The following is a 12,687-nucleotide window of genomic DNA, read 5'->3' as shown; positions in this document are numbered from 1 at the left end:
AGATACCTATTCAATCACAGAATTATTTTAAAATCACTGAAAACTAGTGATTAGTGTAGGTGAGAAGACAGAGGGGTGACTGGTAAAATCCAGTGAGGAACCTGAAGTGAGTGGTACTCACCTATGCCTGCAGAACTTCTGATGTTCTCAGGCCATAAAGACAGAGCAGTGGGAATGTGAAGTATTAATGGACTGCTGCCCTAATCCAGACAGCTTCCTAAACACCTGAAATACAGCAGTGCTAAAAATTCTGGCATCCTGGATAAAAGGGATGACTGAAAACGATGCTAATTCTGCTTACACTGGAGCAAGTAAAGTGTTTTACCTGATACTGTCTTTAGGCAGCAAAAACTTTGTGTCTTTTGAGCTTCTAGCATTTCTGCCTCACATTTTTTGCATTCAGTGGGGTTACACTGCACTTGTTTTGCAGTGGTCAAGGAAAGAATTAATTCCAAATGCAAGTATCTTTTTCCAGAAGGAAAAAAAGCCATTACAGAAACTGTATTTTATTTTATCAAAATTTAATCTTAGAGTTTGCTGCAAGGACTATCTTGGCTCATAGTCATAGATTATTTACTGGAGAGCTGGGTTATGGAATTATCTGGTAAAGACAGACAGCAGCACCTCTTTATCTGTCTCTTACTGTATTCCTAAATCTAACCCCTTTGAAATCTAAGCCCTGTGGTTGTCAGCAAGGCCCTGATTGCTTTAACTGCAGCCAGACTGGGCTGACACCAGTGGATCCCTCCCTTTAGTGAGTGTCCAAGTGTGAAGGTTGCTTCAGCTGTTGAAACATCCTCAATTCCAGGTGCTCTTTGAGAGGGAGGAAAAGCAGTGTTCCAGATGGTAGTTTGTGACTAAATGAACAGAGGAGTTAATGCTCCTGACATGCACATCCTCCTCTTAGCCCTGGGAGGTGCTAACAAAACTCTGCAATAGTTTCCTGTGATTTTCTTCCATTTTAACGTTCCTAGGTCAGCAGCAGTCTTAAGATACATCCTGAGTAGTAAGCATTCATTCATGCATGCCAGAATTTATTCAAGCACTCTTGGAAAGCAAATGCCACAACATCAGAGGCTGGGACTGCTGAGCACTCCCACAGCTTTGTGGGGCTGTGTGAACGAGACCTGGCCTTGGTCATTGGTATCAGTGCTGGAGTTTCATCAAGAACATGCTTTATATCCACATTTGCTCTGCACCAAAGCTGTGCTGCTACTAGAGACAGGCTTCCAGTACTGACACTTTTAAACTCTCACTTCAAAGGTGGCATTATTGCCAGTAAGCTGGTTTTGTGTTTGATGATTGATATGACATACTATGCTGTACCTACATCATCCTGAAATTTAGCCATAAAATCTCACCTAACCGAAGATAGCAGCAGTACAGGGGACTATTTCCAGCTGATTATCCAACAGTGAACGCTTTGCTTGAATTGACACATTTCCTTTTTAACATCCTTGCCTGGGTTTACAAAGGGTCAGTAAACCTGGGGATTTCTGAGTTTTGTCCAGGGTATGAGATGCAGGAAGCCTGGCTCCTGTCACCTGCCTCTGCCCGTGGTTTGGTCATCTCTGGGTCTGCCCTTTCTGGAGCTCAGGTCACTGATCTCTGGATTACAGATGTTAACACTGACCTTTGGACAGTGCTCTGATTTCCTGATGAACTGGGGGTTGTTATCAGTCATTAGTTCTTCATGCCCAGCCACATCTTTATAGAGCTGCTCTGGAGCTCAGTCCTGATAGGGCATTTTGGGCTGATGTATTCTCCTGCACTGACAGCCCAAAGCTGATGTGTGCAGCACAAGGGGCAGGACCAGAACGTGAACATTGCCTGAAAGAGGCACAGCAGAGGAGCAGGACGTGCTGAGGTGGTTGTCCTGCTCCACTAAAATAAAGAGCCAGCTGGAATGAGAACAGTTGGAAAAATATTCCAAGTGCAGCTGTATCTGAGACATGATGTGCTTGGAGCCAGGCTCTCAGTGGGCAAGCTCCATGCCTGGAGTGTTTGAATTCTTTGTTTTGCAGCACAGAGAGCAGCCTGGCAGGGCAGCTCATTGATCTGCAGCCTGAGCTGTGGTAGAATCCCATGGCAAACATCAGAGTCTCTCCTGTGCAAAACAAGGAGTGCTGACAGCTGGACTCCCACCAGAGCCTTTTGAGGCCTTGCACTGGGAACACTGGAGAACACAAAAGGTGAATGGGTACTTCACCATTCCTTCAGCAACATTTGGCTTTTAAATTTTCCTGATAGAATTAAAACTTATGCTTGTCTGTGACAGGTTGAGAATTAAGCAGTTCCTCACCTTTTTTTGCAGTCTTTTTATGCTGTGTTGCTGGTTGCTTTAAAATATATTTGATTTTTCTTGCCTGTGGAAATAAGCACAACTGAAGAAAAAAGCTTGCTAGGAATAAATTGACACCTCTTTCTATGCAGTGTTAAATAAGATGAATAGAAAGGTTTTCTTAACCTTGTGCTCTCGAGAAGTGTTTTGAGCCTTTAACTTCTACTGGCATGATTCCATGTGTCTCTACTTTCTTGCATTACTTTTCTCATGTCACCCCTAAAATTGTCAAGTCAAAATCAACGTGAAATTGAAGAATTGCATCTATTGAAGGCAGAACTTCACGTGTCTTTTGTGCACGGTGAAAATACTTGTGGAAATTGCTTTCTCTGGCCTTAAACCGTTTTTCAATTTTAGAGATCATGTGAAAAAACTTAATCCAAATGAGATTTTCAGCTTCAGTTTTTCCAGAGCATTCTTCCCAACATCAATCATGATGTGTAAAGCGGCCTAGCACACTTCTTAATGAGCCATGCGTGACAGAATTCATTTGTCATTGCAAACAGGAAATGCAAAGTGATGTTAAAAATCAAGTTATAAAATTCATAGGAGGGATTGAGTTACTTATGATTTCCATTACTCCAGTGCTGGGAGAACACCAGCTCAGGAGACATCCTGTTATTCTAAATGCAGCAGACAAAAGAATTTTCAGAGATGCCTTTTGCTTTGATTCTTTTTATAAAGCTCTGGCAGTTTTTCAGAAATGGTCAAAAATCATGAATAGGACTGTCCAAAATCAAAGTGTAAGGCTTGGAAAATGGAGATATGGAATTTTAAAGTGATTACATGTATTTAAAAGTAATTTTTAGACCTCAATTTTGGAGTCTGCTCATTTCAGATTTTCAGTCTTTTCCTCACAGCCAAGAGAGCAAGATTTGGATCATTTTTTATGTAGTGACATGTAATTCACTTTTCTCACCATTTTGTGCACACAGCAAAATCTCAGGAGATGGGAGGCTCGTATCTATTTTTACAAAGGTAACAGATATTGCTGAAAAATTTAGAATACTCCTGCTTAGGACAAGGTCAGTTTGGATACTTCTCAGTTATGGGAAGGAAATTCATTGTGTTGGCTTTGGGCATCACTGTTAGGACATAAAAACACTGGACAAATACAAGCTAGATGATAATACATATGAGGAAGGATTGAAAGAGTTGGACTTGCTTAGTCTAGAAGCAATAACATGAGAAGTGAATAGAAGAGTTTTTCTATTTTTCTATCATAAAATCCTGTTGAACTTGCTCAGTGCCTTCAGAAGGTGATGTATCCTAGCAGTTTCAATTTAACCCTTGAAGTCAAAGTGCCAGAATTAAAGCCTAAAACTAGAATCTGACACACTTTGCAGCCTTATGAGGCGAGGCAAGAAAAAACCTTTTGGATTTTGTTGTTTCATTTTTAGTATTCTGCTCTTCAGGTGCATATGGCCACATTTTGAGGTTGTAAATGACAAATATTTTTAACTCAAGGTCCTTGGTGTTTGGGCAAACCCTTGGTTGTCTGATGGTGGATTGCAGAATAATCAATGAGAGTTTGGGCACACAGGGTGGATATCAGGATGGCTCAAGGATGCTGATGTGGTTTTCTACACTTCAGTGATCCTGCTGTCACTGCTCCATAGAATGTCCCTCAGTATTATTTCATTGCACAAGGCTCCAGCATTATACTGTGGCTGTGACAGAATTAACAGCAGCAGCTGACAAATACTGACCATCAAAAGATGAAGCAATGAAAGAAATTTCAGTGACATTTCATCTACAGGTATCTCAGGTGTTGCTTTAGTTATTTCTTAGAGTTGAAATTGCTGATCTTCATCCTCTGTTCAGCAGCAGAGCACCCCTAACATCAAAGACCCTATCTGAATTCAAACTTGCTGTGAATTGTTGGAAAGAGTCAGAGAAGTTCTTATTCTAAAGTTGCTTTTGATAAAAGTATCTTCTGTCTGGGCAGCCTGATGTGCTGTGGTACCTTCATTATAGGTTGTGTTTCTTGACTGTTTTTTTTTTTTTCCCCACAAGGGCATGCAGAGGTAATGATGCCCATGGGGAAAATAGGAATGGAGAGATGCACAGCACAGTGTTAGAGATCTGAATTTAAGGCTGGGTGCAGCTTTGCTGCTGCTGCAGGTGGTGTAATACATCAGCACAGCTCCTCTCTGATGTGATCTGAAATGCATGTTTTGGGATGGGGGTCCTGACATAGAGCCAGCAGCTCTTCCCTTGCTGGGAAGCTGGCCCCAGGTGCTTTGTGTACTGCTACAGGTCATCTTCAGAAGGATTTCTGTCTCCCAAACATCTCCAGAATCAGTTCCTGGCAGTGTGTGCTTGAGCCAATACAGTCCCACTGAGGGAAGAACTGTGATACTTTCAAGTGACTCATGCACAGTAATTTAGAGGGTGGCTGCCTACAATTTCCAGGTGCCATCAATCTCCTTGGTAAGATAATTTCCTGCCTTCATATATATGGAGGAGGAAAGGATACACCATGAATTTCTGATGATGGGGGTGATACTTAGCCTTTAGATAGTGTTTTTAGCCTTCAAGCAGTTTACAGGTGAGCCTTAATGTTCCTCATACCCTTCAAAGTGGTTAAATGTTAATATTCCCTTTTTATAGAGGGCGAAGTTGAAGGAAAGAAGTTAGTGACTTTGTCAGGACTTTGGCAAGAGTCGTGGGAGTGCATTTCAAACCTGTGCCTGAGTTCTGCTGGGTTATGTGTCCCTGCTTTCCCTCCAGGGCTACTGAGTTTGTGTCCCTGTTTCTGTGTGCCAGCACTGGGCAGGATGCAGTGTCTGCCACAGGGCCACAAACGGCTGCTCTGGGATAGAACTGAGAAATCGGTGAGCTAACAGTTTGAAAACTTAGGAGTAATGGTCCTAAATGGTGCTTAATGTAAACAGCAGCTATTGAAGTGGTTCCAAGAGATTCCAAGTGCTTCTCTGAGAGACACAAAGTCTTCAAAAAGCTTTCAGCCAGCAGCACCCACTAAAGTGACTGTGTGGGTGGAGTCCTGCTTGATTCAATGCTGTTGGTTTTTTTCCATGAACTTCAGTGAACTTCAGTGAAAATCTTGGAGGTAGCACTTGTATGTATTTTATTTCCTCCTGTGTCTGCCATAGCTTCTAACTTTCTATCTGCTGAAACAAAAATACAACTGAAGGCTACAGATGCAGGAGGTTTCTTTTGAAGCAGTGGGGAGTCTGCCAGGGAGACAGAAGTGGAAAACATTGATATTTGTTTAGAAAACCCTGGTGTCTATCAGAAATATGTTTTATTCATGGAAGACAACTCGTAAAAGGTCAGAAAAATAGGAGGAAGCTTATTTACTCCATTCAGTTAAACAGAACATTGGCACTGTGGACTAGAAATGCCATCTAATTACATGACCCTTTTTTAATGTGTTCATTTAAAATTATATTTTAGTCAGCATGTTTTCTTTAAAAAATGGTTTCATTAATATCTTTGTTCAATGCAAAAAAAAAATATCAATTATAAGAATGTTTTGTAAATTGGGAAACATAGATTCATATTTTAATTTCTTTCACTTTTAGCTTACTTCTAGTCAGGGAACCTAAAAAACAGTGAAATTATATTTGCATCTAAATTTTTTGATCAATTTAAATTAATTTCATTTCTAAGTGCTTTAATGGCAGGCATTATAAAAATTGGAAGTTTTTAAGTTTCATGTTCATTTGCCTATCCTGTAGAACTCACAGTTTTAATGAGACAAATTTTGCCACCTTCTAGCTTTCCAAAGTAAAAATCAGCTAAAAGACAGAGGTCAAGGTGGGCCAGAACAGGTGAGCTGGCTAAAAGTGACAGGAAAGCAGACAAATGGACACAGAAGGATCAAAAAAAGCATTAGCAGATATTTGGTGTTTATGGGAACCTTCATACAGGCACTCTCTCATATTTTGTTCACAGAATTCCTAAGAATTTTGTCTTTTTAAGAGCTTTGCCTTCCACTAAAGGAGACAAGCACAGGCTAGTTGGCTAAAAACCAGTGAGGAAGGAGACAAATGGACATTGGCACCTAGACATGCCTGGGAAAGCACGATTCCCAAAGGGAATTGGGCTAAAGAGAGGGAATAAAGCAGCAGGAGCCTCCAGAGCCCAAACCCAGCTCTGCCCCTCTGAACCATCTCCCCTTCCCACCTCCTTTTTGGAAGCATTACAGGAGATGTGATAAGTAAATACAAGCTTAATATAGCTGTTTACTGAAGCTCTTGGGGAAAGTCTAGCAAAATATGCTTTCATAAATAAACCAGAGCTAATTAAGAACCACTTGAAAAGCTAGCACAGGGGAAGGATGGGAGAAAATTAGCATGTAATGTCTGTGTGCTTAGCAGAAACACAATTCCAGCTGGGACCTGACAGAAACCTGACTGGGAGCTGGGTTTATCCATTCTTTCTCGTGTTGGCTAATATCCTATTAAACAAATCATGCCATTAGATTTGATTGAACAGAATAAGATCTTTCCTAAGTAACCTGCAGCTATAAATCTGATAAATGTCTGATAAAGTTAGGAAGAGGGCAACTGTGTAATTACAAGGAAGATCAATCTTGATGCTCGGGGTAAATACAGCTGTCACAAGAATGAGGTGGTTTCAATATGCTTTTAAATTGCTTTAGGGAAGAAGAGAACACCTTTGGAGGCTGCAGAGAAGTTTTGTTTGGGGCTTTCAGTACAAGGGCACGTGAGACATAGGGGAAAGGTTCTCAGGACATTGTGTGTTCTGCTGTCCTCTTTCTGCACATGGAACACCCTGACTGACACTGCTTGGTTTCCTGGCCTGGGAAATCTGTGCCAGCATTCTTTGGTGTGGATCTGCTCCCAGACTGGCAATATGGTGGCAGTGCTGCAAGACACATTGTCATACCTGTCATACCTGTCATGGCTGTCTCTCTCACCTGTTGGGACAAGACCCTGAGAACATCTGGAAACCAGTGTGAAGAGAAGAGCTGCAGATCCTTTGTCTGTTGCAGAAAACCTTTGTAGCCACTGTGCTGTGTGAACACCTCGTTTGTCAGTCCCCTTGGTGCACTGGCACTGACAAATCCCTCACAAAGGGGTGGCTTCACCTCCCCATGGGGATGGGGATGCCATGCTCTGCCCCAGCTCACCCAGCAGCCTTCTCAGCACAGGGACATCCCAGAGCATGCAGTGGATTTCTCAGGACTGTCCAGCACTGAGACATTCCAAAGTTCGAGCTGCTGGTCAGGTCTAGGGTTTTGGTCCAAGAGCTGCTCTGGCTGGCATTGAGGTTTGCTGCTGCTGCTGCTTTAATCTGCAGTGTTTTCTTCAGGCACAGCCTGGCTGCTCTGTTCACTCGTGCTCTGCACAGACACAATGCCCTTCTGTGGGATGTGAGCTTTCCAGTGGCAGCTTCTCCTGGACATGGGGCAGTCTGAGCAGCAGCTGAGCTGGGATTGGCCAGACCTACCCTCTTCTCCTGGTTTAGGTACAGGAGAGAGACCTGCAGGACTGATACAGCCCAGCTCTCTGCTCCAGTTCATTTCCTCTGGTATGTGAAACAGAGTTTGGTTGTAGCAAACCTATGGCTGCTGGCTTGTGAAGTGAGAATTTAAGTAAGGACCAAGAAGCAGAACAATCCAGTCACTGTAAATAAGACATTTATAGCAGTTTTAGTACCTCGTGGTATGGGCAAGTGGAGAACTGGAGTTTTGCCCTGATATGGGAAAACCCCCAAATTACTTGCCCTAATTGTCCAGGCAAAGAACAGCTATTAGGCATTGTAGGATCTACACACATACACTACAATAAAGACTGTTCTCAGAGCATTTCTTACACCTTTGGGCTGGGGGAGAGCAAGGTGGAATGGTGCTGGAATGGCCTAAGAACTGTCCAAGCCCCATGGATGAGATGGGCTGTCCTGTCCATGTGCTGCAGGGCCCTGTTTGATTCAGACAAATACTGACCATTCACATGCCCCTTCATCAGCCAGACTTGTATAAGCCTCCTGTTCTGGAAATCCATCTGTATTTCACAGTTTCGATATTTCTAATCACATTTTATATTCATATTCTGCAACTTTTGAATTCCAAAGTGCTGTCAAGTTCCATGATTTCACCAGGACTGCCTAGGTGGCATTTCCAACCAGCTGGTAGAGGAATAGTACATGGCACAGGGGAGGAAAACTGAACTCATATCATCTGTTGCCTTTACACAGTCTGCTTGCTGAATTAATTTGACTGACTGGCAGCAGGTGGAAGGAAGGTGAGAACATCAGAAAGATTTGTGAAATGGCAATCCTGAACTCCATTTTTATTGTAAGGATCAGGTTTTGGATGTGCCCAGGATGGCTGAAGTTGTGCTGTACACTGGGGACATGAGAGACGAGTCTGATTCCATTTGCTTTTGGGATTTGAGGGCAGACACGCTGAAAAGGCAAGGTTATTGTAAGTTTTAGTGCCTTCATGCAAAGGTTGTGCTGTACCTCAGAACTCCCTGATGAGGTAACCAATTGTTTGGTTTGTGAGCTGTCAAACTGGACTCCACAACTAAGTGCCAGACACATCATTGTCCTAAATATTATCCTTTTGTGGCCTCCAGAAGCTAAATACCTCCAGCTCTATATATTTACACACGATTAAAGAACTCTGCATGCCTAAAGGCCTTGGAGCTGTGTTCACTCACTGCTGCCCAAGTCCATGCTGTACCAGCAGCCTCCTCACTAGGCTGCCTTGAAATACACCACTGCCATTTCTGTTGTGCCTGGAAAAGCTGAATTTATTCCCACTTTCAGGGACATGTAAGGAATTGGGAATCTGTGTTATCCCTTCAGCCTGGTTCTTTAGCCTGCAATGAGCACATAGACTTGATTTATCCTGGAAGGTGCTTGAGCCTGGCCTGTTGTAATTAGCCTTAGGTAGATTTTAAATGAGCTCCATGACATCATACCTGGCGACTTCTGTTTTTCCTGTATTTCTGAGGCATCTTTATTACTCATTGTGCTGAATCTGTGATTTGTAGTTCCTATATTTAATGGTTTAGAATTTCTCTTTACTGCAATAAGTGATCCAGGGGGAGAGAAACTTCTAGGACATGCTGTCATTCCTTGGTCCTGGAACCTCATTGTTCACCTCATCTCTTGGCAATCTCCCACCTTCCTGTGTATGCATCATTTGTACAGCAAACCATTTGTGCCACGTGCAAATCTGTGTGGGGTTTTTTTGGTTTTTTTTTAAAGCCTGGTTTTCTACTTACACTGACAAATTTGTAATCCATTGCATTGCTTTAGCTAAGACCACTGGGTATTTTTGATAGCCTAATGTAGGAAGTAATAAAGTTGGATAGAAGCTGGGATAAATTGTGGTTTATTTGTGCCTTGTAAGAAGCTTATGTATTCTTTGCCAACATCTGGCAGCTCGGGAGCTTGGGTGGGAGTGAATGAAAGTGGCTCTGAGCTGCAGGCTGTGTCTGCTGCAGTGCCCAGCTCTGTGTGTGCACACAGGGACCCCTCTGCACCCCAGCCTGGCTGCCCTGGGGAGGGGACACAAAACTGCACGTGCACTTTGGACAAGTGCTTTTTGTCACCCAGCCTAATCTTCATTGCAAATAACTGGATTTTCCCTCTTGTTTGGGTTTTTTTTCCCCCCTGTTTGTTATTTATAACATTGATTATTACTCCTTTTGCCACAGATTTTTTGTTGTGTGGTTTCTGTCAATCTTTTCTAAATGCAACTGATACAACACATCATAGGTAATTTTAAACAAAAAAATCTTCTAATTTTCTTTTCTCTAGATTATTTTACCTTTTTCTTTCTTTTCTGTAAAATGCAGTATCTGCAATTGAGTGCAGTGTTTCAGCTCACAACAGTTAAGTGAAATAATTCTGCTACATCTCCTGTGCTTTATATAAAATATCCTGGAGCCAATATTAATTGCTTATCCATCTTGAAGGTAACTCTGGTCTCTGTTCTTTCCTCCCCCAATTCCATTTTTTATATAATCATTCCCATCAGCATTATTTTCAGGTTTGCTTGAATTTTTTTTCTCCTAAATGTAAGTGTGCCAGGCTAATTAGAATGGTGGGGCAGAATTTTAAAGATGCTCCCATTCATCCACAGTTCTACTGAAATGTAATTAAGTAACAAAGATTACAATATCTCATGCATAAAAATTTATTGACCCATATCCATAATAGTCATGCACTGTGGATTAGGTAGTTTTGATATCTCTAACCCTTATTCTGACCTGTTCTCAGATATTTTTAAAATTCTTCAGGCTGAATGATTAGTGGAGATCATAGAATTTCAGAGATGTTTGTTATGGGAACCAGCTTCTCAGACAGTTTTCTCTGGGTAATCAGAATCCTTTTCTCTCCTTTGCCTGCTGCCTTCCCTGGTGCTCTGGAGAACCCAGGGGGAGGGGACTCAGTGAAACAAAGCTCTGGCACTGTCCAGTTCCCATGGCAAAACACTGGCAAGTCTTTCTTAATTTTCATGGAAGTTATTTCAGAGTGACACCAGTTTCCTCAATTAAATAGCAGGAAGATTATTTCTTTAAGCTTGCAGCTTGGACTCGATGCTATATTAGATTTTATCCAGCATTCCTGCTGAAGTCAGGTGTGTTTATTGTAGCGTGTTCCAAGCACAGGGATTTTTTTCTGGTTGATGATTAATCAGCATATTATCAATAAATACCTTAATGTTAGGCTGGCCCAATCCATGGCAGCCTCCCCAGGGGCTTGGGGCTGCTCAGAGCTCTGGGAATGCAATATTTACCAGCAGTCCAGGCTTCTCACCCAGCCTGCTCAGAAGGCTTTAAAGAATCCTACCTAAGCTGCTTTTTGGCAGAGGTTAATGGAATTAACTGTTCTGCTTTATTTTTGTAAATTAGGCCTCTAGGCTTCCTCATTTGCAAAGCTGTTTCCCTGCTTTCCTCTTCATTTCCCACTGAAGGAAACAATGGCTTTGTCCTCAGGGAGAAGGAACAAATGAATTTTTCACTCATCTAATTCCAATTGTCTCTTTCAACTCAGTGGCATTTAAAAAGTTCTGTTTTCTAGAAACATACTGCCAGGGTATTCCATGCTGCAAGTTAACCTGGGTAATGAAATGTTGCAGCAAATACGTGTTAACTGTGGTTACATTACATAAAAAACCAGAAACAAATTATCTTTTCATTTTTCATCAAGTGTAAAAGACACTCTGGGATAAATTGAGTTTCACATTGAAAAGGCAGAGAGTTCTAATTTTAATTCATGGCTAAGTAATCATGTTAAATGAAGATCAGTCAGCTCAGTGCAAGCTACTTTTAAACAGAAATTCTCTGTTGTAAATCACTTCTGTCTATTCTGTCAGGCAGATATTTCAGACTTCACAAGGTGCATACACCACTAGAAAATTCTACAGTAGTGTAGAAAACTTTTCCACTTACTTCTTCCAACCATGTTTCAAGGATTCAGTGGGACCAGCCATCATTTCAGACCTATGGAGGTCAATAATTTACAGCATTAGTTTTCTTTGAGTCACTAACTTCACCTCTATTTTAATAGGAAATGAAAAGGGGAAGGACATTTCCTGGTAGCTAAGAAATATGGGAAAATACTACTTTTTCTTCTCTTGAGAGTAATCTGATTCCACTTTTCAGTGAAGCAGCTATGTTAGGGACTGTATCTCATCAATCTCCAAAACTATTTTGTTAAATGACCTTCTGTAACTTTTTTGTTTGTTCTCTGTGAAGCCCAAGAAGCTGGTTTAGATGAGATTAAGACATGTGCTATAATTACTTCTATTATTCATCATCCTACAGCAAATGGTTCTGGAATTCACAAAGTGAAGAATCATCTTTCATGCAAGCCCTGTCTGTGAGTGTTCAATGCCTACAGGATAAAATATTTTCTCTTGCCATCTGATAAACTGTGAGAGTGCTGAGGAGCCCAAGCTGGATTTGAGTGTACCTGAATTGTGTGATACATTCATGGCAACAACCATCCAAGAAAATGCTGAAATATTTTCAGTTGTTGCAGTGTTCTTGGCAAATACAAGTAAGGTAATAAGTTGTCAGAATTATGGCTCAGGAAATGACTAGATAAACTCTGCAAAATTGGCCTTAAGTTCCTAAACCTTTCTGTGCAGGGATGAGCTCTCAGTATTCAGTGGCACATCCACAGGGACACCTGGCACTGTCCCAGGGCTGCTCCAAGGGATCCAGGGGCTGCTCTGGGCACCCGTGCCAGCCCTGCCCACCCTCCCAGGGAAGGACTCCTGCCCAAGGAAGGAGTGCCTTTTGAGCAGCTAAGCAAGGACAAGGGCCTAGAGAATTGCCAAAAGGCAATTTTTGGAACTGTTTAGTGTCATTGAGAAACACCAAGGAGGTGCT

General features: G+C 41.9%; 2 protein-coding genes across 7 annotated transcripts in view; one reads left to right on the top strand and one right to left on the bottom strand.

The window, feature by feature from the left end:
- CTNNA3 (catenin alpha 3) overlaps positions 1–12,687 on the top strand; it is a 369,305-nt gene that overhangs the window by 130,380 nt on the left and 226,238 nt on the right. The window lies entirely within an intron of this gene.
- Positions 1–12,687, bottom strand: part of LRRTM3 (leucine rich repeat transmembrane neuronal 3) — a 72,838-nt gene that overhangs the window by 31,243 nt on the left and 28,908 nt on the right. The window contains exon 3 of one of the 4 annotated variants that reach the window (XM_088168655.1): positions 11,743–11,793. The exons of the other annotated variants lie outside the window; for them this stretch is intronic. Within the exon in view, the coding sequence (XP_088024781.1) occupies positions 11,788–11,793 (6 nt within the window). The 3' untranslated portion in view covers positions 11,743–11,787. The remainder of the gene's footprint in view (positions 1–11,742; positions 11,794–12,687) is intronic. 4 annotated transcript variants of the gene reach the window in all.

Source organism: Sturnus vulgaris, chromosome 8 (assembly GCF_052056855.1).
Source record: "Sturnus vulgaris isolate bStuVul1 chromosome 8, bStuVul1.hap1, whole genome shotgun sequence".
NCBI classification, from domain to species: Eukaryota; Metazoa; Chordata; class Aves; order Passeriformes; family Sturnidae; genus Sturnus; species Sturnus vulgaris.
This window is presented reverse-complemented; position numbering and strand designations above follow the sequence as displayed.